The sequence below is a fragment of the Anolis sagrei genome, chromosome 1 (genome assembly GCF_037176765.1).
Source record: "Anolis sagrei isolate rAnoSag1 chromosome 1, rAnoSag1.mat, whole genome shotgun sequence".
Lineage (NCBI taxonomy): Eukaryota > Metazoa > Chordata > Lepidosauria > Squamata > Dactyloidae > Anolis > Anolis sagrei.
In genome coordinates this window covers 165,390,225-165,416,767 of record NC_090021.1, presented here as the reverse complement: position 1 = coordinate 165,416,767, position 26,543 = coordinate 165,390,225, and the positions used below count along the sequence as shown (strand labels likewise).

General features: G+C 39.6%; 1 protein-coding gene across 1 annotated transcript in view; it reads right to left on the bottom strand.

Annotated features, from left to right (window-relative positions):
• The window catches only part of BMPR2 (bone morphogenetic protein receptor type 2), a 93,437-nt gene that overhangs the window by 28,532 nt on the left and 38,362 nt on the right, over positions 1 to 26,543 (bottom strand). The window contains exons 2-3 of the mRNA XM_060783119.2: positions 14,548 to 14,721; positions 12,427 to 12,606 (exon numbers count right to left, since the gene is read on the bottom strand). Of these exons, the coding sequence (XP_060639102.2) occupies positions 12,427 to 12,606; positions 14,548 to 14,721 (354 nt within the window). The remainder of the gene's footprint in view (positions 1 to 12,426; positions 12,607 to 14,547; positions 14,722 to 26,543) is intronic.

Genomic DNA, 26,543 nt, shown 5'->3' with positions numbered 1-26,543 from the left:
CCACCTTATTTCTCCTTTCCTTTCTTTCTTTCTTTCTTTCTTTCCTTCTTTCTTTCCTTCTTTCTTTCTTTCCTTCTTTCTTTCTTTCCTTCTTTCTTTCTTTCCTTCTTTCTTTCTTTCCTTCTTTCTTTCTTTCCTTCTTTCTTTCTTTCCTTCTTTCTTTCTTTCCTTCTTTCTTTCTTTCCTTCTTTCTTTCTTTCCTTCTTTCTTTCCTTCTTTCTTTCTTTCCTTCTTTCTTTCTTTCCTTCTTTCTTTCTTTCCTTCTTTCTTTCTTTCCTTCTTTCTTTCCTTCCTTCTTTCTTTCCTTCCTTCTTTCTTTCCTTCCTTCTTTCTTTCCTTCCTTCTTTCTTTCCTTCTTTCTTTCCTTCTTTCTTTCCTTCTTTCTTTCCTTCTTTCTTTCCTTCTTTCTTTCCTTCTTTCTTTCCTTCTTTCTTTCCTTCTTTCTTTCCTTCTTTCTTCCTTCCTTCCTTCCTTCCTTCCTTCCTTCCTTCCTTTCCCTTCTTTTACCTTCTTTCTCTCTTCCTTCCCTTCTTTCTTTGTCTTTCCCCCTTCTTTCCCTTTATGTCCCTTATTTTCCCCTTTCCTATTCCTATTTCCCTCTGTTTTCCTGTTATTCCCCCCCCCCCCCCCCCACACACACACATGTCACTATCGTGTAAAGAACCGGGATAGGGGAGAAGGGGAATAACCAACAAAAACGGGGGAAATGATTTTCCTCCTTTAACTTCCTCCCTGTAAAACAGAATACCCTTTTCTGTCTAGGCCCCTTTTTGGGGTCTGCACTGGATAATGGAACAGTACCCAGACTGCATTGCAATATACAGCTTTTTTTGCAATTGCCAAAATAAGCTTGACTCAGGAAAGATTGTTTGCTTGGCCACATCAGTACCTACCCTCCAGAATATTATACAAGAGAGTGCTTGGTGTTACCAGCAAATAAGGAGCTTTTGACACCAAAATCTTAAGAGAACCTGCTGCCACAGCTTTACTGAAATGCTTTAACAACATAAACAAGACATTTGCAGACTGCTACAAGGCAATAAAACTGTAGTTAAGCACTGGTTTCCCAATACCAGCCACTGGAACTTACATTCACATTAATCTCAACTGCAGACAAAATCCTTACACACATTTCTCATATTATGAAAGTGTTTGTCTCTCTCCTAATGTCTATGTTACCCTAATAAATAACATAAATATGCCTACTGTATAAAACTAAGGTCCAGTTCAGACCTTAGGCGCTAAATCATAATTTAATGTCCCTTAAAATATGAAACATATAAATTATTTTGGGGGGGGGAGAGAGAAAAGGCAACAAAATCAGCAGCAGGAATCCTTGCCCACCCAGGATAATCAACCTGAGGTTTTGTGTCTACGGTAGACCCTGTCCAGGCCAGGGCTCTATCTCTGGTCTTAGGCCTGATGGCTCCAGACTGAGCTCTCGCCTTCCGCTCATTTACTCTCTATAGTTTTTCGCCAACATGTACTGAAAGCAAGCCAGAGTTACAAAAAAGAAGAAATTTAAGCCAAGGCATGTGAAAAGGACTTGGAGGCAGACCCATGCTGAAGTAAACTGCCTTGCCTCGGTTTTTGCAGCCACTTTCTAGTCACACAATAGCCCTCATGATTAGCGAAAGAGTGGTTTAAAGGAAGAGATATTTCAAAAGCTACCTCTACATGTATGGCTGAAAGTATTTGAGGATTTTTATACAGTGGATGAGAGCAACGCCCACGCATCAATAAAATTTAACATGACTGCATGGTCTTTCACACTTAGACATGCTGTATAAAGCACATTGTGTTCCCACGAAGCAGTTAAACACCTTTGTTTCTCCAATATTCTCAATAAGGCAGCTCTGGCAAACTTAAACAGCTCATGGGTGCTCATATGCAATGGCAAGGCTTGTACAAGCAGGCACTTCCTGCATGCAGATCAGACGGGAGAGCCGCCGTCTGCCTTATTGGAGCCTGGGATGTTTCTGTTTACAAATCCTGGAGCCAGACCGGGGTACTAACTGGAGGCGTGCCGTCTGCTTCATTGCTACACTCAGCCTTTGTCTGGTTCTGCTGTGTCAAAGAAAGAACAACCCTGACGCACTAGCAGCAGCAACGGGTGTTTTTAATACAATGCATCAGCCTGGGCCCTCGCCTTCCTCCTTTTCTTTTCTTTTTTTACAGTCTCTCTCAGAAAGGTAATTTAAGGATTATTGGACTGAATAACTTTTCTAAAAATAAAGGTCAGAGGAAGGGGGAAAATAGCATTTGCCCCAAATCATTTTACTCTTACCTATTTAAAAACCAACATTAGCATTCATCTAATAAACAAAAGTTATAGTAGATCCCCCCCCCCCCCCCCCCACACACACCCAACAATAGTTTGGCTTCAAACACCGGCACCTCAATAATTATTTAAGCCCTTGAAATATGCATACAGAAACAATATAGTCAGTAAAAAGATATTTCATCTCTTGTTTTAATTTTCTTGTTGTTGTACTGATGAAATGCTTTCAAATAATATTTATTTATTTATTATTTATTTCGAGGTTTTATATACCGACCCTCTCACCTTCAAAGAGGGATTCGGACCGGTTCACAACATGTGTCAACATACAAAAATATACAATAACACAATGCAACATCATTACACGATTAAAATATAAGCACCATAAACATTAAAAACATTATAATCACAGTTATAATATTCCATAGCAACTGTTAACCATTGCTTCATTCTAGATCTGCACATTTTCTTATATTTATTTATTTAGTCAGTAAGTTATGTGAATGTATTCCAAAAGAGCCAAGTTTACATAGTGGTTCAGCAATTTAGTGACAGACTGAAAACAAAAACATATCTGTTACCTCTCAGACTTGTGGCCTTGTGGAGTAAAATTGGCTGCTTTTTAGCATTTTTACATGGATGACTTTGGTTCTCTGGTATGTCGTCCAAATAGGTGGCCAACCCATGGAAGTTTATATAAAATGAACGTAGTAAGTCTTTTAGGAATCTTTGCTATTTCCGATACAAAAGACTGACATTTTGGGAATTGACAAAACTAATAAATATCTATGTGCTGTATAATTTTCCTTCCACAGTGGATAATCCATTCTTGGTAATTTACTATTGCCTTGAGATAATCCTTTATACTGAACTAGGTTTTATCAGTCTTACATAGACTAGTCTCACAGAATCAGTGGAAATTGCCAAAGTATTGATATATTATGGGACTGACACCCTGACTTAGACCGATACAACAAGACATTAAGATGGATTCTACTCACTTTTAATATTAAACTGATATACAATCTTTCTGGAGAATATACTATTTCTAAGCATTTCAAAAAAACCATTGAGTATTTTGCTGCATCAGAACACAAACAGACAAATACCTCTGAGACAAGCAAGTAAGAATAAATGTACAAAACCCTTGCAAAACACTTACAGGAAATTCTGCTGTTTTAATCGTATAATCTACCATTTTATGGAATTGCAGTCTCTAAACAGCTTTGATTTCTGCTACCTTAGTGAAGGCTTAAAAAGCCACTTTGTTGGAATACTGACTTTAAAAGGGAATGTAGGAATGCACATAAGTGATTGAATCCAGACATTTAAAAAAATCTGATGTTGATACCAATCTAACCTGTTGCCAATAGTTTTCATGCTTTTTTAAAGCATGAATTTTAAACTCATGTCTTTTTTGTGTATTTTATAGACATACATTTTAATATGTGTATTTGTGGTGTTTTTACAATATTTATGTGTTTAATTATTCTGTAACCAGCCACAAAGAAAGACTGCTAAGAAATAAAATTATTATTATCATTATTGTTATTATTATCATTATTATGTTCAGATAGTGAGCAGTTGCCTAATTAGTGGTAAGGGGGAAAACAATGTATTTATTTATTTATTTACGATATTTCTACCCTGCCTTTCTCAAGCCTGAAGATGACTCAAGGCGGCTTACAACCAGGCAGCAATTTGATGCCTAACAATATACAATTAACAGAATTAAAAATACATTCAATAAAACCTTTACAAACATATAAAACCAATGCCTTCATTGTTAATCTCATTGTCCATAAATTGTCGCCTGAACCGCTCACTTTCGTCTAATACAGTGTTTGACTTATTGTCGAAGGCTTTCATGGCTGGAATCACTAGGTTCTTGTGGGTTTCTTCGGGCTATAGAGCCATGTTCTAGAGGTATTTCTCCTGACGTTTCGCCTGCATCTATGGCAAGCATCCTCAGAGGTTGTGAGGTCTGTTGGAAGTAGGAAAAATGGGTTTATATATCTGTGGAATGGCTGGGGTGGGGCAAGGAGTTCTTCCCTGCTGCAGTTAGGTGTGAATGTTTAGCTGATCACCTTCATTAGCATTTGAAGGCCTGCCTGAGTCTGGGAAAATCTGTTGCTGGGAGGTGTTAATCTGTGCCTGGTTTTTTCCCTCTCTGTTGTTTAGCTGTTATAATTTTAGAGTTGTTTTTTTTTTAATACTGGTAGCCAGATTTTGTTCATTTTCATGGTCTCTTCCTTTCTGTTGAAATTGTCCACATGCTTGTGGATTTCAATGGCTTCTCTGTGTAGTCTGACATGGTGGTTGTTGGTGTGGTCCAGCATTTCTGTGTTCCCAAATAATATGTTGTGTCCAGGCTGGTTCATCAGGTGCTCTGCTATGGCTGACTTCTCTGGTTGAAGTAGTCTGCAGTGCCTTTCATGTTCCTTGATGCGTGTCTGGGCGCTGCGTTTGGTGGTCCCTATGTAGACTTGTCCACAGCTGCATGGTATACGGTAGACTCCTGCAGAGGTGAGAGGATCCCTCTTGTCCTTTGCTGAACGTAGCATTTGTTGGATTTTCTTGGTGGGTTTGTAGATTGTTTGTATGTTGTGTTTCCTCATCAGCTTCCCTATGCGATCAGTGGTTCCCTTCCCGCATAGGGAAGCTGATGAGGAAACACAACATACAAACAATCTACAAACCCACCAAGAAAATCCAACAAATGCTACGTTCAGCAAAGGACAAGAGGGATCCTCTCACCTCTGCAGGAGTCTACCGTATACCATGCAGCTGTGGACAAGTCTACATAGGGACCACCAAACGCAGCGCCCAAACAAGAATCCAGGAACATGAAAGGCACTGCAGACTACTTCAACCAGAGAAATCAGCCATAGCAGAGCACCTGATGAACCAACCTGGACACAGCATTTTATTTGAGAACACAAAAATGCTGGACCACTCCCACAACCACCATGTCAGACTACACAGAGAAGCCATTGAAATCCACAAACATGTGGACAATTTCAACAGAAAGGAAGAAACCATGAAAATGAACAAAGTCTGGCTACCAGTATTAAAAAATTCTAAAATTAAAACAGCAGAGAGAAAAACAGGCAGGGACATCTAATCACCTTTCAAGAAGAGTTTGCTCCAGGCACAGTCAGCCCATTGTATGCTAATCAAGGTGGTCAGTTGAAAAGATTCACACCTAGCCCAACTTACAAAAGCCTTTTGTCTCACCCTGGTCATTCCACAGATATATAAACCCCTTTTTTCCCAGCTCCAGCAGACCTCACCCTCTGAGGATGCTTGCCATAGATGCAGGCGAAACGTCAGGAGAAATGCCTCTAGAACATGGCCATATAGCCCGAAAAAACTCACAAGAACTGAATATTCCTTTATTATCATTACCTGCAAAAGTAACACCATTTTATATAATGGTGGCTGTTTGTAATACAACTTGAGTTCTGGCCCCGCTTACCTCTCCGAACGCATCTCCACCTATGAACCGACTAGAACATTAAGATCGTCTGGGGAGGCCCTGCTCTCGATCCCGCCTGCGTCACAGGCGCGCTTGGCGGGGACGAGAGACAGGGCCTTCTCAGTGGTGGCCCCTCGGCTATGGAATGCCTTACCGGCAGACATCAGACAGGCACTGCAGACTACTTCAACCAGAGAAGTCAGCCATAGCAGAGCACCTGATGAACCAGCCTGGACACAGCATATTATTTGAGAACACAGAAATGCTGGACCACACCAACAACCACCATGTCAGACTACACAGAGAAGCCATTGAAATCCACAAGCATGTGGACAATTTCAACAGAAAGGAAGAGACCATGAAAATGAACAAAATCTGGCTACCAGTATTAAAAAAAAACAACTCTAAAATTATAACAGCTAAACAACAGAGAGGAAAACAACCAGGCACAGATTAACACCTCCCAGCAACAGATTTTCCCAGACTCAGGCAGGCCTTCAAATGCTAATGAAGGTGATCAGCTAAACATTCACACCGAACTGCAGCAGGGAAGAGCTCCTTGCCCCACCCCAGCCATTCCACAGATATATAAACCCATTTTTCCTACTTCCAACAGACCTCACAACCTCTGAGGATGCTTGCCATAGATGCAGGCGAAACGTCAGGAGAAATGCCTCTAGAACATGGCTCTATAGCCCGAAAAAACCCACAAGAACACAGTGTTTGACTGTTGGATTAGAATGATCACATATTCTTGAGCCAATGCTAAGATAAAAATGCAAGAAACAAAATGGCCAGAATAATACTCTGTTTCTATAGCAACTTAGTTATGTTATTTGTTTATATATATACATTTTAAATGTATTTGCTAATATTCAAGCAAGACATAATCAACAAATAGTCTCCAAATATAGTCTCCAAAAGTTGAGAGGAGAATGTAAAGGTTGAATATTACAGCCCTGTAGATAGAAACACAAGTGAATATAAATGCCATATGGTCTTAGGATTTTTTTTTGTTTTGTTTTTGACACAGTAAATGTGGAGAACCAGCATGGTGTAGTGGATAGAGCAGGGGTCTTCAAATTAAGGCCTGGGGGCCGGATATGGCCCTCCAAGATCATTTACTTGGTCCTTGCTCAGGGTCAACCTAAGTCTGAAACGACTTGAAAGCACAGAACAACAACTATCCTATCTCATCAGCCAAAATCAGATCCACACTTCCCATTGAAATGCTAATGAATTTATATTTGTTAAAATGGTTCCTCATTTTAATTATTGTATTGTTTTTAATGTGTTTTTTTTCACTACAAATATGATATGTGCAGTGTGCAGAGGAATTCATTCATTTTTTTTTCAAATTCTAATCCAGCCCTCCAACAGTTTGAGGGAATGTGACCTGGCCCTCTGTTTAAAAAGTTTGAGGACTCCTGGGATAGAGTGTTGGCCTGCATAAATAGGAGCATAGTGTCTAGATCCAGGGAAGTCATGCTACCCCTCTATTCTGCCTTGGTTAGACCACATCTGGAATATTGTGTCCAATTCTGGACACCACAATCAAAGAGAGATATTGACAAGCTGGAATGTGTCCAGATGAGAGTGACTAAAATGATGAAGGGTCTGGAGAACAAGCCCTATGAGGAGCGGCTTAAAGAGCTGGGCATGTTTAGCCTGAAGAAGAGAAGGCTGGGAGGAGACATGATAGCCATGTAGAAATATGTGAGGAGAAGTCATAGGGAGGAGGGAGCAAGTTTGTTTTCTGCTCCCCTAGAGACTAAGGTGCAGAACAATGGCTTCAAACTGCAAGAAACAAGATTCCATCTGAACATTAGGAAGAACTTCCTGGCTGTCGGAGCTGTTCAGCAGTGGAACTTTTTGCCCCGGAGTGTGGTGGAGGCTCCTTCTTTGGAAGCTTTTAAACAGAGGCTGCATGGCCATCTGTCAGGGGTGCTTTGAATGCAATTTTCCTGCTTCTTGGCAAAGGGTTGGACTGGATGGCCCATGAGGTCTCTTCCATCTCTATGATTCTATGACTATGAATCTGGAAACCCACTTTGCCATAGAAACCCAAATGAATGATCTTGAAAAAGTTATCCATGTCACTGATTTTCCAATTGCTATGTATGTTTGTGAAAGCTGGATAGCAGAGAAAATGGATAAGAAGAAAACCAATTCATTTTAAATGTAGTTGTGGCAAAGGGTCCTATGTATACCATGTATTACTAAAAAGGCAAATAAAAGGATTCTATAGCATATACAAATTTTTGGTCATACCATTAGAAGACATGACTCACTAGGAAAGACAATAATGCTTAGACAGTAGAAAAGGGAGAAGGCCTCATTCCAGATGGATAGATTCAATCGAGGAAGCCATGGCCCTGAGTCTCTCAGACCAGAGCAAGGCTATTGATAATAGGCTGACTTGGAGGTCTCTCATTCACATGGTTGCTGTAAATCAACTTAACAACAACAAACACTAATAATCTTTTTGTGATGTGGGTATGAGGAATATATTAGTCTCTTATGTGGCATGTAAACTGCAACTGAAAATGCTATGCTGAATATTTGTGCCTTCATGTGCCTGTGACAGAATTATGAACGATGCATAAAACCCCTTCCTCCCAGAGCACAAACTGTTCACACAGTTGTTAAAAACTGCAATATAAGCAAGGCCACTGCCTTCCCATAAGAGCAATGCCATTCGTATTTCATGTATATTCATCTTTTAAATTGAATTTAATATTAGTTCTTTAAATGTGGTGCATACATTTATTCAGTGCTGAAGATCAGATTTTCTATATTATAAATGTAAAACAAGTCTACTTCCTATCCATTGTTTTAATTTAGATGAACACTACTCACACTAAACTAGGTCCGAGTTACATAAAATACACAGCAAAATTTTCATGTTTGTTTACCATCAGAATATATGCTGCTGGGAGATAAATTTTCCCTTCTTCCAGCACTCACTCTTTCTCAGGAAGGTCAAACAACCCTCTGCAGCTGACCTCTGGGGTGCAGGAATAAGGGGGGAAAGGGGAAGTCCAAAAGGATAAATGGAAGTCAGTTTGCATTCTCTATGGATGATTGTGCACCAATCTAAATCCTAAAACTATATGATGTGAGAACATAATGACAGAAAAAAAACTTCAACCACTAACACTATATGTAAATATATAGCACAGTGAGTATACAGACCTGGATCTTAACTATATTTTTCTTACCTAAATGTGAGTGCTTGAATGAGAAAAATTGTTGGCAGAGCTTGTGTTTGTAGGACTAAGTTTTGAAAATAATTTGAACAACTTAACTAATCTAAAATATTTTGAAAAAAAGTCTTATCTATGATCATGCTTTAGTTTGGAGAGAGTAAATAAGACTCTGCAAAGAACATAAAGCAGGCTCAGACATGTATCATAATTTATTTCTGAGTCTAAAGCTTTCCCTGAGAATTTCAACTTTGAGTTATGAGAAAACATATAATTTTGTAAACTGGTATAAACAAAGGCAAACATTAGTCTACTACATAGTTGTTGCTTAAATACCTCTATCAATACCAATAGACTTAGTTAATTGCAGTATCATGAAAATGTAGCAGTTCCTAACATTACAAACAAACAACAGAAGGACACACAAGTATGTGGTTTATTTTCTGCTAAAACAGACCAGTTAACTCTGACTAAACAGACAAAATATCTGAGGAAACAAACTAAATAGATAATAGCTACTGTAGTATTATAATTCTGAATGTACAATATACTAAACCACCTACAATAATTGTTAGAAGGGATGGCAGCAACATTCCCAGAATGTGAGTTCAGAAATAAAATTAAAGGGCCCATAAAACCCTGCCTTCAATGAAAGGTGAATAATTAAAGCCCCAAAGCAATTCTCCAGCTCTGATTAAAACCAGTTAGTCCTCATCTCTTTAAAGTAGTCGTCTTGCTTCCCACATTGAAGGTGGAGAAAAGGAAAAAAGTGGAAGAGAAAATGGGCCACTCCTCAAGAGAAGTATATTTTCCATTCTTTTCTGGACTCCAGGGCGCTCTTAGTAACACATTAAGAAGGAAGAGAAGGAAAGGGAAGAAATAAATTGTCTCTCCTTCATGAAGCTTTTTTCTTGTTGGTCTTGCTGCTGGTATAGTTTCAAAAAGAGCTTCCCTTCCAAGTAGCTAATGCAATCACTGTATCTTGTATTCTATTATTAGATTGCTTCTTGACCCAAATCTGTCATTTCTGCCATTATCTACATAGATATCAGATAAGTTACCAAATGGCATGGCTATGCACGGAGATATCTGTGGCAGACTTACTAAGACATATTAAGAAACATTGCAACTTAATTTCCAAATGTAGATGCCATACAAGGTTCTTCTCCATAAGTTAAGCCCCTCTTCCCATTTCCTTCATTTAGCCTTTAGAAACGATTTAGCTCACATAACTGCTACTCAACAACATCCCAGAGTTTTATGGATATCTTCCTTTGAGCAGCATTGCACAAAGCAGAATCAAAACTGTTAGTTACATAGTTGCCTCACAAATTCTCATATGAATTTGCAACAAGAGCAATTACACAGTAAAGGAACTAAAGGAATTTGTCATTCATTCCTTGCTGTCTTTTTGCCGCTGCACATTCCCACCATTGATCACAAAATCACGTATTTTGATATTTTCTAGAAGTACTTGGATATTTGTTTGGTTATTTGTTTATAATGAGCTGTGTTATATATACCATCCTGAAATGTATTTTCTGTGATTGGGTTAAATGAGAAATTTTATCACTTGCACCACAGGCTTTTCTCCTGGAATATTTTTTTCAATGCATTATGTCACTTAATCACATAATCTTTTATCTGTTTCATAGAGTCATAGAGTCAAAGAGTTGGAAGAGACCTCATGGGCCATCCAGTCCAACCCCCTGCCAAGAAGCAGGAATATTGCATTCAAATCACCCCTGACAGATGGCCATCCAGCCTCTGTTTAAAAGCTTCCAAGGAAGGAGCCTCCACCACACTCCGGGGCAGAGAGTTCCACTGCTGAACGGCTCTCACAGTCAGGAAGTTCTTCCTAATGTTCAGATGGAATCTCCTTTCTTGTAGTTTGAAGCCATTGTTCCGTGTCCTAGTCTCCAAGGAAGCAGAAAACAAGCTTGCTCCCTCCTCCCTGTGGCTTCCTCTCACATATTTATACATGGCTATCATATCTCCTTTCACACACCTTTCAGGGGTGTGTGGTCCATATAGAATTGACTGCACTAAGGAACCATGTATTAATAGAATTTTTTTTATACTGCTGACATGCTGCCAATGTGCAAGACAGCATTCAGAAAACTATACGAGATCCAGGTGCTGTAAGTTTTAATGCAGTACTATTGTGTCTGCTTATTCTGATTTCTAGTTGTAAACCAAAGATAATACAATTATATGTCTGTTCATTCTCTCCCCTCTCCTAATCTACCCTCTAGCACAAATTTCAATCATAATTAAAAATCTAATAATAAGATAAATAAAATAATTAATCAGCGATTCACAAAACAGATGTTGATGCTCAAACCTGGGTTTGTTACAAGATTTTAAGAATTCATACTGATAATGTAGGAAGTATTTCTGAGAAACCCACCCTGAAAACACTAATGTACTGTGGATCAATGTACTAAAGCCACAGTAAAGTACAAAGTGAATTTTCCAGTTCACTTACTTGCCCGGCAAAATCAACTTTCAGTTTCCATCAATATCAAGAAGAGTATTGGTTTATTTATTTTCATATAAAGTCCCAAATATCCCACATTTTCTTGGTCAGTTCCTTTACAAATTATAATGAAAACAATAAGCCGAAATAGCAAGAGACACTTGAACAGAGGGAAGATAATTTCATTATTCTGTTTATTGAATTTATAATTCTTCCCATTGTTATGTGCTTGCCAGTCAACTCTTTTATGGCCTCCCCAACCAAAAGGATTTCTTTTCACTATTTCTTCAGAGCATGTTTGCCTTTGCCTTATTCTCTATACAGCGTTCAGCATCTGTATAATTCTAAGCACTAACTGATCTGACTCCTCCAGCTTTCTAGGGTTCGGGATATTTAGACAGCTTAACTAATCACTACCATCAGGTTAATACTTATCACAGAGAGCATGCTTACCAAATTTTCAGATTACGCCACATTGGAAGGGATCACTAATACCCCAAAAAACAGGATCAGATTCCAAAATGACCTTAACAGATTAGAGGGCTGAGCCAAAACTAACAAAATACATTTCAACAGGGAGAAATATCCAGTACACTTTAAAAGCAATAAAAATGAAATAGACAGATATAGAATGAAAGACACCTGGCTTGAAAAAAGTCCATGTGAAAGGGATGTGGGTGTTTTAGGGAGGAAGAAGCCCTGTATACTGGAAGTGTGAAGTAGCAGCAATGAAAGGCTTCTTCCTCTCATCTCCTTATCCCCTTCTGATACCTACTAGTTCTATGCTGTGGTGATTAATAATGCACTAATGCTACACAGGACACAAAGAACCATATCAGTGTTTCTTTTAGGATAAAACACTATGTGAAAACTAATTTTTAAAACTTTCCAGAATGATTAAAAACAACAACACTGCCTTTCAATTTCATTTCTAAAATCATAACAATATTTTCATAATTTATCTTTAGGCCCTCTGACTTACAGACTGATGTTGCATCTATTGGATCTGGGGGTGGAAAGTTTTCTGTGAAGTTGACATTGCACAGGTTGGTACTGCAGCAGCAGAAACGATATGTCCCATTCTGAACCAAGGAAGGGGTTGTTGTTACTATACATTCCTCTGAGTGGCACTCTTGGGGATCTCCTATATGAGACCAACATCCTAAAAAAAACCCAAAACAAATAAAACGTTGTTAGATCAAGTTTCATGCGTAACTATTATATTAGTTTTTATGATGTCCTAGTTATTTCATTTTTTTAACTTCACAATTTCTCACCGGATAGACTTATCTTTACACAAACCTTTTTGGCTTGTAAGGACCTTCACTCCATCCTACCATTCATATCTAGTGGGAACAAGGGAAAGTGACTTCTTGCTGGCTGCTACTAAGACTCTGTAACCCCTTTCCTAAAAAGGCTAAACGTATGATGTCCTTCTAGTGCAGTGGTTCTCAACCTGGGGTCCCCAGATGTTTTTGGCCTACCACTCCCAGAAATCCCACCCAGTTTACCAGCTGTTAGGATTTCTGGGAGTGAAAGCCAAAAACATCTGGGGACCCCAGGTTGAGAACCACTGTTCTAGTGACATGTAAGGACTTTTTTTCTTTTGGCATGTCTTTGCAAACCAACTGTTTATGAGCAAAGATATTTCATGATGTGCTTATTGCCTCTATTTGTTTTTTTTTAATTGACATCCTTTAAAATTGCTTTTAATTCTATAGAATCACCATCATCATCATCATCCTCTTACTCACCTGTGGATCGAGGCAGGGAACAACAACAAATATCACAATGTTTTGTGTGTGTGTGTGTCAGGAGCAACTTGACTTGTCAGTTAAAATACATATAAAACCAAATATGTATTATAAACTATCAATAAATATTTTAAAAACCATAATTTAAAAATAAGTTGGATAGGCCTGGTAAAAGGAACTGGCTTTGACTGCTGATTTAAACTCATAGTGTCTCTGACTGACAAATCTCTTCCTGGAGGCCATTACAGTGTCTAGGGGCATCCATATAAATTTCATCTGGAGAACAGTAAATGGCTGACTGAAGTAAATGTATCCTAGAAGGCCTGAGTGTACATGGTGAATTATATGGGAGAAGGCAGTCCTGCACTTAGCCTGGCTTTAAAGGAAAAAACCAACATTTTGCAATTTGCCTGTAAATTAATTGGTAGCCAATGGAGTAATTTGAATATGGGTGTAATATTGTCACTCTTAGATGTACCAATAATCAGCCTGGCTACCATGCTTTGAACTGAAATTTACAAACTGGGTACAGATGTAGCCTAATGTACACCACATAGCAGAGGTTCAACCTCGAGGTTACCAGTGTATCCATCACTATTTTTGGGTCCTCCAATTCTAGAAAGTGTACCACGTGCATAACAATCAAAGTTGATAATAAATACCCCCGACTGTCACATCTAACTTGACTGCCATTAGGAGGGATGTATACAAGTTCACACCTAAGATATAAACATAGTCTTTCAGGAGGAGTGTAACTTTATCCAGGATTGGTTGACATACCTCCAAGCTCAAGCTGAGACACTTAACTGTAAGCACCCCTGTTTTGTCTGGATTCATTTTCAGTTTGTTTTTTCTTACCCTGCATATTATCTCCTCCAAGTACTCATTCAGAGTAGATGCACTGTTCTTAGCCAATGCTATTATTGTTTTTAGTATAGTCTGTAGCAAAGTAACAAAATAATTGGCCATCCTGCAGAGAGGGTTCTTGGAATTGTAGTCCTAAAAAAGAAGCTTTCCCAAGCTCTTTCTCTTTAAAGAGAAAACTATTTCCCCCAGAGACTTAACTTAAACCTACCATTTTGGGTGGAAGTTTGCTTCATTTTTCATAGAAATCATTCCAGTTTGTCTAGATTTGGAACAATCAAAATGTTTCCAAATGACAAATGAATGTATGATCTCAAAATCTTCTTATACTCAATCAAAACTAGTGTATATGTCACTATGAAAAACAAAAAAGTGATCAGGACTTTAAGAAAATTGTTATTTATCTATTAAGTTAAGGAAAATGACAAAACCAAAATTAAAATCACAACAGTTTTAAGAAATAGTGTCATTGCTAAGAAAAATACCTTGTTTCACAAGATGTATTTCTCCTTCTCGTGTTTTCTCCCAAAGGCCATAGCAAGTACTGCCTTTCATGCACAAGATGGTACCATTCTCCTGAGAAATTCGACTTTCACTAATCCCATGGTCATTTTGGTAAACATCCCGAAAAGCACATGTTGTCTCTTCACTTTGGGCAGCTAAACCAGAAAAAAAAAAAAACAGGCAAGTTCATTTTTTGTGCCAATGTTTAATTCCAGACAGTTGACAAAAGTGGGAGAATGTTGTTTTTTAATTCATGCATCTTTGAAAGTGAAATTAAACTTCCTGTTACAAGTTTATATAAGATATAAACACAATGGATTTGTACAGTATTGGGATTGTTCCTACTGTATTTTTGTTCTCTGTTCTTTTCGAAATATATATAGTGTTAGGCTCATTCCTTTTCTTCCAGCAGAATGCCTGCAATCATCAAATACTAGACTTAAGCAAAAATCTTATTTGCAGAGGCATTAGCAACAGAACTGATACTGAGTAGTATGGCTCAGAAAAAGCTCTTAAAAGCTGCTGGCAGCAATATTGCAAGTATTGTTCTTTTAATCATATTCATAAATGAAGACACTTTTAAATATTCAGTAAGGGAGATCAGATAAAGAGAAACACATTTAGTCCCAGGCCACATTATCAATAAACCTTAGATCATCATTGCAAACAGCCTATCTAGTAACATTCACCTCTCTTGAGCTAGAATATTAAAAAAGCAAAAGAACCTTATGATTCTAGAAATAGAAAAGCATGTGCCCATTTCTCTTTTTGATATAGGCCATAATTTTGACTGCAGAAGACATATGTATGGTTGTATTGAAAAAAAAATCCTCTCAAAATAAATGAATAGTTGAATGTTCTTTACTACTACAACAATAACTACGGTTTATATTTATTACCTGCCTCTTTCTATGGCTTAAGACAGAGTACAACATGATTAAAACCGATAACAAATACAACACCACTAAAATGCATATATCAAAATACACACAACAAAGTGGCATCATGAAGAGATAGGTCTTTAGTTGTATCTTGTATTCTGACAGCTGATTTAACCATAGAATCTCTTCCAGCAGGTGATTCCACAGTCCTGGGGCAGCTGATGAGAAGATCCTCTAGGTGTTGGTTATTTGGGTTCTGGTTGGAATAGCTGCCCCCAAAAGGACTTATTTGTCCTAAAGGGCGGATTAAATAGGAGAAGGCAATCTTGTAGATAACCAGGATCAAAACCACATAGGGCTTTAAAGATAAAAACTTTGCCCGGAAACTAATTGGCAACCAGCGGAGTGACTTTACTATGCCCACTCCTAGATGTTCCTGTAAGTCTGAAGTTTCTGAACTTGGTATAAAGGTAGCTCAACGTATAACTCATTGCATAAGTCCAACCTTTAGGATACCAACACACTGACTTTAAACTGGTTGTATTTAGCAAATTATTATTATTATTATTATTATGTATACCCTGCTTTCTCAGTTACACAAGAGACTCAAAGCGGCTTATAGTAAAACCAAATGAAATACAATTTTAAATTTAACAATATACGAACATTAAAATAGAATTAAATATTAATGGTATTACAAAGTAAACAGTTAAAATCCTTAAAAACCTTAAAAATTATCACATGATCCTTATATTCCTCTGCTGTATTTACTATATTAACAGAAAGACATAATATTTTAAAACCTATTTTACTTTTAAAATTACTTCACATATTGTTTTATAAACTTAAATCTCCAAGAACTAATATCTCAAAAATTCAAGTTTATTTTTTCCAGAACCATATTACGCCATTAAAAAGCATCAACCAGCTGATTACATTTCAGCCTTTTACGATGTTTTAAAATGACAATATACTACCATTTTATTCCTTTGAAACACAATGGGTTTCTTCCTGCTTTCCATCCTGTCAGTTTTCTGAAATGTATCATCTCTTCATTTCTAGGACAGAGAAAAAACCTTCCTTAATTTTTATGTCCAGAACTGAATCTATGCCCAGATTCTTACCACAGCTGAACACAGCACCGCCCTTATTTCCTGAATCTTAGAAGCAATGCTTCCGTTAATACAATTGAAAATAGTTCTGGTTTCTCAGGTCACAAAGCCACATTCTTGTTTTGTGCTCAGTTTCTTATCTATTACAGCACAGCATCAGTTGAACTTATTACCTCCCTTTTATTGTTGTTGATGTGAGCCTTTCCCCACACCAAGTATCTAACATTTACCGTATATACGCGAGTATAAGCCGACCCGAATATAAGCCGAGGCACCTAATTTTACCACAAAAAAACTTAGAAAACATATTGACTCAAGTATAAGCCGAGGATGGGAAATGCAACTGCTACTGGTAAATTTCAAAATAAAAATAGATACCCATAAAATTACATCTTCCTGCCTCTATCGACGCCTTGGTGACTCTCTATAATGGGGAGATGTCCAGGACGTTAGATATGATCGCACCCGAACGGCCCATCTCGTTGCGTCGTGACAGGCCATCTCCCTGGTTCACCAGGGAGCTGACTGTGATGAAGCATGCGAGAAGGGGGCTAGAGTGCAAATGGAGGAAATCTCGGGACGTGTCTGATCGAGCACGGGCTAAAGCCTCTCTTAAGGCATACTCCGTGGCTATACAGGTGGCCAGGAAATCATTCACGACCACCCGGATAGCGTCTGCAGCAAATAGATCATCGGAGCTGTTTCGGGTCGTGGGGGAACTCCTCCACCCACCTGCGGTGGAGGGGGTCACTGATGATCCAGCAGCTCGGTGTCGCGATTTTGCACACCATTTTGCAGGCAAAGTCGCCCAGATACGCCTTGAGCTCGACTCCAATTTCATCGCAGTGCCAAAAGAGGTGACGGAGGCATCTGCTTGTCCAACCTTGTGGGATTCTTTTAGGCCTGTTCTTCCTGAAACCGTGGAGGAGATTCTTGGGGCTGTGAGAGCGACCACCTCATCTCTAGACCCGTGCCCATCTTGGCTCATTAAATCAGCCAGGGAGGGGGCTGGTTGATTGGTTTGTATTGATTATCAACGCATCGTTGGAGCAAGGGATTTTTCCATCTAACTTGAAACAGGCTGTGGTTCGTCCACTCCTCAAAAAAGGCTTCCCTTGACTCCACGGTGCTGAGCAACTACAGGCCAATTTCCAACCTCCCTTTTTTGGGTAAAGTGCTGGAGCGGGTGGTCGCCTCCCAGCTCCAGAGCTTCTTAGATGATACCAACTACCTAGATCAGTCACAGTCTGGTTTCAGGCCTGGTCATGGCACCGAGACGGCCTTGGTCGCCTTGGTGGATGACCTCCGCAGAGAACTGGACAGGGGGAGTGTGACTCTGTTGGTTCTCTTGGACATCTCAGCAGCTTTCGATACCATCGATCATGGTATCCTTCTGGGTCGTCTCTCTAGGATGGCCCTCGGGGACGCGGTTCTATCGTGGCTCCGGTCCTTCCTGGAGGGACGAACCCAGATGGTGAAGCTGGGAGACGCCTGCTCGGACCCCTGGCCTTTGACCTGTGGGGTCCCGCAAGGCTCCATTTTGTCGCCCATGCTTTTTAACATCTACATGAAACCGCTGGGAGAGGTCATCTGGAGTTTTGGAGTTGGGTGCCATCTTTATGCGGATGACACTCAACTCTACTACTCCTTTCCACCTAATGCCAAGGAGGCCTCTCGGGTGCTGGACGAGTGCCTGGCCGCTGTGTCGATCTGGATGAGGAAGAACAAGCTGAAGATCAATCCTGACAAGACAGAGGTCCTCCTGGTCGATCGTAAACCGGATCGGGGTATAGGGTGGCTACCTGTGCTGGACGGGGTTACACTCCCCCTGAAGCCACAGGTCCGCAGTTTGGGTGTCCTGGACTTGTCGCTCACACTTGAGGCTCAGGTGTTGGCGGTATCCGGGAGAGCCTTTGCACAATTGAGACTTGTGTGCCAGCTGCGACCGTACCTCGCGAAGGCTGATCTGGCCGGGGTGGTCCATGCCTTGGTCACCTCTAGAATGGATTACTGCAATGCACTCTACATGGGGCTGCCCTTGAAGACGGCTCGGAAACTGCAACTGGTCCAGCGGGCAGCAGCCAGGATGCTAACCGGGGCTCATTATCAAGAGAGGTCTACCCCTCTGTTTAAGGAGCTCCACTGGCTGCCATTTATTTTCCGAGCCCAATTCAAGGTGCAGGTGCTCACTTACAAAGCCCTGAACGGTTTGGGACCACCCTACCTGCATGACCGCATCTCCATCTACGAACCCACACGCTCGCTCCGGTCATCTGGGGAGGCCCTGCTCGTGATCCCACCCACGTCGCAAGCGCGCTTGGTGGGGACCTTTTCTGTGGCGGCCCCCCGACTTTGGAATACCCTTCCAAAAGATCTTCGCCAGGCCCCTACTTTAGCAGCTTTCAGAAAGAACCTAAAAACTTGGCTGTTCCGATGTGCCTTCTCAGATTAGGAATCCCCCACCCAAGTCCTAGAAGCACTTTAGTACAATTAACATTACTGCACACCGCACTATTCTAATCCTATGTTCCTCCTGCCACTCCAGCACTTTTAACCCTGTACCCCATGGCGTTGGCCGGCCCAGTTTTAAAGTGTCATGATGTATTGTTATTGTCGTTGTTATTTGCTTAACTATTTGATTTGCTTTGTTCACTATTGTCGTGTTATGTTTTACTGTATTGTGTTCTGAGGCTTCGGCCTGTGTAAGCCGCATCGAGTCCTTCGGGAGATGCTAGCGGGGTACATATAAAGTTAATAAATAATAATAATAATAAATTGAGGCATCAGGAGGTGAAATGTTTTTGAATATTTACATAAAACTGTAATTTGAGATATGACTGCCCAACTCTGATTAAATCATTATTCTAACCTTCTTCGATGTAAATGTACTTATGTATCCTTCCAGCAATAATAAAGTGAGTAAAATAATAAATGTAATAATAATAATAATAATAAAGTAAAATAATGGAAATGCAATAATAAAGTAAAATAATAAATGTAATAATAATAATAAATAGTGTAAAATAATAAATATAATAATAATAGGGTAAAATACTGTAAATGTAATAATAATAAAGAGTGTAAAATAATACATGAAAGAAAAATAATACTAATAACAGAGTAAAATAATAAATAACCTTGACTCGAGTATAAGCCGAGGGGAGCTTTTTCAGCCTAAAAAGGGGGTTGAAAAATTAGGCTTATACTCGAGTATATACAGTACTTTTGCCTCTTCTTGCTACCATCATTTTATATATAAATCTAAAAAATATTGACTCCAAAAACCATGGTTGACTTATCTATGGGTTGCTGATGGACAAAGAAACTGAAAATGATGTCTCTAGGTGTCCTGTGTAATTACAATGTGGCCTGAAAAAAAAAAGGGGGGGGGGCAGGAAAGTAACTTGCTTCTGTTAGGGACCCACCATGGAGGCAGCAACAAGAGGCAGAGGCAGTAAGCCTGTCTTGACATTGACGGCCTTAGGAACATAGTACTCACCCCATTATCCCACTCCTTGCCCAAACCAGAGAAAGAAAGGTAACTCTTTGTCCTGTCAGTGTTGTGGAGCAATATAGGGGAACCCAAAGAATGCAATGCAGCTGCCATTTTGGGCACTTGAGGTTGATGGGGAAAAATAGCTGCTATTATAAATAGAAGCTTCCTGTTCTGTGTAAGCCTTGCAAGATTTGGCTGTTTTTTGTTTTTTGTTTTGCTTGTTTGTTTTGTAGGGAAGCTTACACAGCATTCTTCAGGCTCCCTGAATGCCACTTGAACTAAAAAAGAAGGTGAGGAAGAAGGGAGGACGGCTTTTCAGGCAAGGAAGGCACAATGGGCTCATTTTTTTAAAAAAAAATCACCTGATTTCACTTTTACTTCTTTTACAAAACATTTATGAAGGAGGGGGTACATGTGTTTTTAAATAAAGCTACTATGATTGAAGTTGCTTTCCCATGTTATTCAAGGTAATTCAACATTCAACGTTTAAATGTTTTGCTCTAATATCTTCTCAGATAGCAAAATTACAAACTACAAAGCTCACAACTCCATGTGTACCAGAACAACAAAGCATGAATGGACCAAGACCGCACTCCAATGAAATCATTTTCTCCGGGGCAATGAGTGCTTACAGACAGTTTCACTCATTTTGCTATTAGACGGTCAACAATTACCAGAGGCTTTCATGGCTGGAATCACTAGTTTCTTGTAGGTTTTTTCGGGCTATAGGGCCATGTTCTAGAGGCATTTCTCCTGACGTTTCGCCTGCATCTATGGCAAGCATCCTCACAAGTATATAAACGATATATAAACCCATTGTCCTAATTCCAACAGACCTCACTACCTCTGAGGATGCTTGCCATAGATGCAGGCGAAACGTCAGGAGAAATGCCTCTAGAACATGGCCCTATAGCCCGAAAAAACCTACAAAAACCTAATTACCAGGGGTTTCAGAATGTTGGAAATTAACACAAAGATATAAACCTGGCCCGCTTTCAAATACTAATACATCCAAATATAATGTCTATATAATACATAATCTATTTAGGGAAATGGTAGGAAAAAATCGTATTTTCACAACACAATAACTTGTCTGCTAACTAACTTTACAAAGTTAAGGCATGTACAGTTTCTGACCCATTACATCACACATGGCAGTCTATTGTGAACCCATAATACTTCTTTTCAATACCAGGGTAAAACTAGTAAGAAGTGACAATCACAATACTTGGCTTGTGGTGTGTATTTGATTTGATAGAGCTCAATTTATTTATTTATTTATTTATTTATTTATTTATTTATTTATTTTATTTGCTTTATTTCTATACCGCATTTTTCAGCCCAAACAGGCGACTCAATGCGGTTTACATGGTACAATTATCAAACAGTGTCAGTGCAATTAAAACATAACAATGCAACAACAGGCTCGACAGCATCAATCCACAACAATTAACAATCAAACAAGACAAATCAACAAAACAAACATAACATAACGCCTCAGTTGAAATCAGATCCGTTCTCATAATCCTTGTGCCATTCCTATGTTCCATTTACCGTCTTCCTTTGATTGGTTGCACTGCTTAACCAAACGCTTGTTCATAAAGTCAGGTCTTAACCATTCTCCGAAACGTCAGCAACGAAGGTGCCTGTCTGATGTCTGCCGGTAAGGCATTCCATAGCCGAGGGGCCACCACTGAGAAGGCCCTGTCTCTCATCCCCGCCAAGCGCGCCTGTGACGCAGGCGGGATCGAGAGCAGGGCCTCCCCAGACGATCTTAATGTTCTAGTCGGTTCATAGGTGGAGATGCGTTCGGAGAGGTAAGCGGGGCCAGAACTCAAGTTGTATTACAAACAGCCACCATTATATAAAACTAGCTGTGCCCTGCCACGCGTTGCTGTGGCCTATAGTAAAACTTATCAAAGTTGAGGTAGATATCTGGACTATTATGAAAGAGAGGTACCTACCTATTCCTTCCCCCTTTTCCTCCCCCTTTCTCTACTTTCTTCCTTCTCTCCCTCTTTCTTTCTTTCCTTCTTTCACTACTTGGTTTCATCCTTCTCTCTTTCCTTCATTCCCTCCCCCTTTCTTCCTTTGCCTTTCTTCCCTCCCTGTTTGCTTCCTTCTTTCACTTTTTTATTTCCTTTTATTTCACCACCATCATAACAATAACAATAATGCAATGCATTGCCTCTGGGACCTGACACCTCTCCCATTCCCCCTAAAAGGGTCTCATAGGAACAATAGCATCATCATAATAATAATAGAAATAACAACCTTTACCCGCCACGTGTTGCTGTGGCCAATCTTCCCTCTTTCTCTCCTTTCCCTCCCTCCCTCCCTCCCTCCCTCCCTCCCTCCCTCCCTCCCTCCTTCCTTCCTTCCTTCCTTCCTTCCTTCCTTCCTTCCTTCCTTCCTTCCTTCTCCTCTTCTTTCTCTATCTCTTTCCTTCCTTCCCCCTTTTTCTTTCTCTTCTGCTGTCTCTCTTTTCTTTCCTTCCATCTTTCCTTTTCTTTCCTTTTCTTCTTCCTCTAACTTTCCTTCCTTCCCCCTTTTTCTTTACCTCCCTTTCTCTTTCTTCCTTCTTTCCTTCCTTCCTGTCTTTCCTAGATTTTGACAGGGCGGGAAGGGGTGGGGTGGGGTTTGGAGGTGGCCTGAAGTAAAAGGAGGTAAGATTGGGGCAGGGGAGTGATGGAGCGTGGGGTTGCGTGTGTGTGCGCGGCGGCGGGGGGAGTGATGGAGCCTGGGGTTGCGTGTGTGTGTGCGGCGGCGGGGGGAGTGGGGTTGCGTGTGTGTGCGGCAGTGGGGGGAGTGATGGAGTGTGGGGTTGCGTGTGTGTGTGTGGCGGCGGGGGGAGTGATGGAGCGTGGGGTTGCGTGTGTGTGTGTGCGGCAGGGGGTGTGTGTGTGCGGGAAGCAGCGTGGCGGGGCTTGGAGTGGGCATGGTTTCCGCAGAGGGAACGTTGGCCGGAAGGCCATGTGCGCGCGCGATGGAACTTGCGGCTGGGCGCCAATGCGCATGCTCAGTTGTTTTGCCGTTTTGTGAGTGTGTTGTGTTGTTTTTCATTTTGAGTAGATATATTTGTACCTTGTGGGTTGTGTTATGGGCATGGGAATTTTGGTTAAGTTTCGTTGGGGTTTTTTTGAGTTTTGTTCTTTTGCCGTTTTGTGAGTGTGTTGCTGTGTTGTTTTTCATTTTGAGTAGATATGTTTTTACCTTGTGGGTTGTGTTATGGGCACGGGGATTTTGGTTAAGTTTCGTTGGGGGATTTTTGAGTTTTGTTGTTTTGCCGTTTTGTGAGTGTGTTGTTGTGTTGTTTTTCATTTTGAGTAGGTATGTTTGTACCTTGTGGGTTGTGTTATGCGCAGGGGGATTTTGGTTAAGTTTCGTTGGGGGATTTTTGAGTTTTGTTGTTTTGCCGTTTTGTGAGTGTGTTGTTGTGTTGTTTTTCATTTTGAGTAGATATGTTTGTACCTTGTGGGTTGTGTTATGGGCACGGGGATTTTAGTTAAGTTTCGTTGGGGGATTTTTGAGTTTTGTTGTTTTGCCGTTTTGTGAGTGTGTTGTTGTGTTGTTTTTCATTTTGAGTAGATATGTTTGTACCTTGTGGGTTGTGTTATGGGCACGGGGATTTTAGTTAAGTTTCGTTGGGGGATTTTTGAGTTTTGTTGTTTTGCCGTTTTGTGAGTGTGTTGTTGTGTTGTTTTTCATTTTGAGTAGATATGTTTGTACCTTGTGGGTTGTGTTATGGGCATGGGAATTTTGGTTAAGTTTCGTTGGGGGGTTTTTGAGTTTTGTTTCCTCGTTGGATGCCCATAACAAATTTATATATATAGATGGTGTTACTTTTGCAGGTAATGATAATAAAGGAATATTCATTTCACAAATAATGTAAGGGTAGATAACAAAGTAGTACATTCTTCTTTGTAATTTGTAATATTTATTTGTGTGGGAGGAGGCAGAATTCTTTTTGAGGCCTGTTTTGTGACCCGCCACGCACACCATTTTAGGTATTATTTTTTACTTGGCATTTTGCTAGAAAAGAAAAGAATCCAGACTGTTGCTAGTTATAATCTTAAAATAGCTATGGCAACCAACTACTATCTCTTTACTCCTGTTTTTGCATCATTACACAAGTATTATTTCTGAAAAATAATTTTCCATGTTCATAAACGGGTATTTACTGATTTCACAAATTACAAATACAAAAAAGGCAGAAAAATCCAATCAACTGCATCCTCTGATATCAGGATAATTACATGCAAATTTTACTTACGTTCTGTATCTTATGTAGATCGCATCACACATTTGCCCTTTTAGGGAAAAGAGATATGCTCACCGACTATATCAATTAGCAATAGCAGAATCTCTACGTTTACAGCACCAAAGGAAGTTATACAGTAAGGGAAATTACAGCAGTTTGGTTACTATGACATTGTAAATCACATTTTCCAATCACATAATTTTCTATTCTATATTGGTAATTATTTTAAACCAAAAAGCAGATTACTATATTTACTTTCACGGTGCATTAAATTTTCAACAATCCTTTTATTATCTTACGGGAAAATAGTATGATGGGTACTGTTCCATTATCTGGGCAGAGGCCAAAAAGGGGCACTAGATGGAGAAAGTCCATTTTATGGGGGGGGGGGGTTGAAGGAGGAAAATCATTTCCCCCATTTTCGCTGGTTATTCCCCCTCCCCACTTCCCATTTCATAAATGAAGATTGTTTCCACGATGGCAACATGGGTGGGGGGAATAACAGGAAAATGCGGAAATGGTTTTACTCCTTCATTTAGAGTTCTCTGTTTCAGGAAAGCAACATCTATTTATCCGACAACTAGTATATATTTGTAAGTGTGTCTCCAGATAGGGATTGTAAATGTGAAGTAAAATATTAATGTTAAGTTTTAACTATCACAAATATCTACTATTAAATCTTCATTTAAAGGATGGAAATAACTCTACAATAACTTCATATGTGATTGATCTACTATACTTCAGCTGCAGGAAATAAGAAGAGCATTTTAGTCATTAATTGCTGGTGCTCTGAAAAATGAGAAGATCCTTCTTCCATGCATCTAGTTACGCTTTAATACACATTATGAATCAAATATACAGTATAAACCAGAACTTGGAGTCTCTCAGATGAAGCTGCTGATATATGTTTATATGGCTCAATACTGGCTCAATCAGCAGATGGTGACAGCAATTGGAAATTCAACATGTGGAAAACCACATACTTCCTGCTCTTGATATAAGACAACATATTTCCACAAAGTAGCCAAACTACCAAAAATGTTTCAGAGATATATTTGCACTTTCTGAATTCCGCCAGTAATGAAAGGCAATCTTTATCAGTTCCTCCTGCTGGTCTTTGAGACTCTTGTCCTCCTCAGTCTGTTCTTAATGTTAGAGAGCCCTTCAGAATAACACAGCGTGATGGTGGCTGGTGGCAGCTCAAGGGGAACTAAAGAATTAGCACAAAGAACATAATTGACCTCTCAGCTGCCAGATTTTTCTACAGGACCCCACAGTTGGCTGAAGGACTTCTGGATATGTTTTTGAAGGGTCATTGTAGAGCCAAACTACTTTAATAAAGAAACAATAATCTATGATTCCACTTTTATCCTTTATAAATATACATCAAATGCTTTTTCTATCACTTTTCTTCGAAGTGATAGAAAACACTAATTTTAATAGAATTGTCCAGTGGTTTCCCAGAGGTCTCTTTTGATCACACTATGTACGTATGCATGCATTTACTTTTGCTTGGGAAGCAGCAGTAGGAAGGTTTTGTGCTCAACTTGTTTTAAAACAAGCAACTCATTTATTTTTCTGTTTGATGAAAAAAGAGAGCTCAATGTCCTACTTTTTAATTCACAAGAGCAAACTGGAACACAACATTCCCAACAACAAAGCCGCCAAGTCAGTGCCTCAGAGGATGAAACTAATGATGCTGTCCATGAAAACTGCCTGTTTCAACTACTGCAGGTTCACTATTTCTGCTCATGAAATTGGTCAGTCTCTATGGTACGGTGTTGCTATGGCCTCAACAGCTTTAGACGGTTTGTTTGCATTGTACAGATACAACATTCTAGGCCAGTGCTCAAAACTGGACATCTGCACAAACTGAGCAGAATTGGTGGGAATAAGGTGGCCTCATCTGCCATCAAGTCAACTTTGACATATGTTGGCCCCATAACAACAACAACAACCCTGATTTAGATGTGACCCTAAATACTTCAAAGTATATGCCACAAAGTTCATAAACACAAACATAAATAAATAAATGAGATAAGAAAGAAAGAAAGTCAGCTCAGACTTAGTAAGGTATAGTAAGGGTTATAAAGTTACATATTCGAGCTCATATTTTGCTTGATTTCTAATAATATTTCCATTAAAAATACAATAGCTTAAATAAGCTTATACTAAATGCAGAAAAAGCAAGTACGAAAGGGAACTGATAAGAATATACTGATCATCA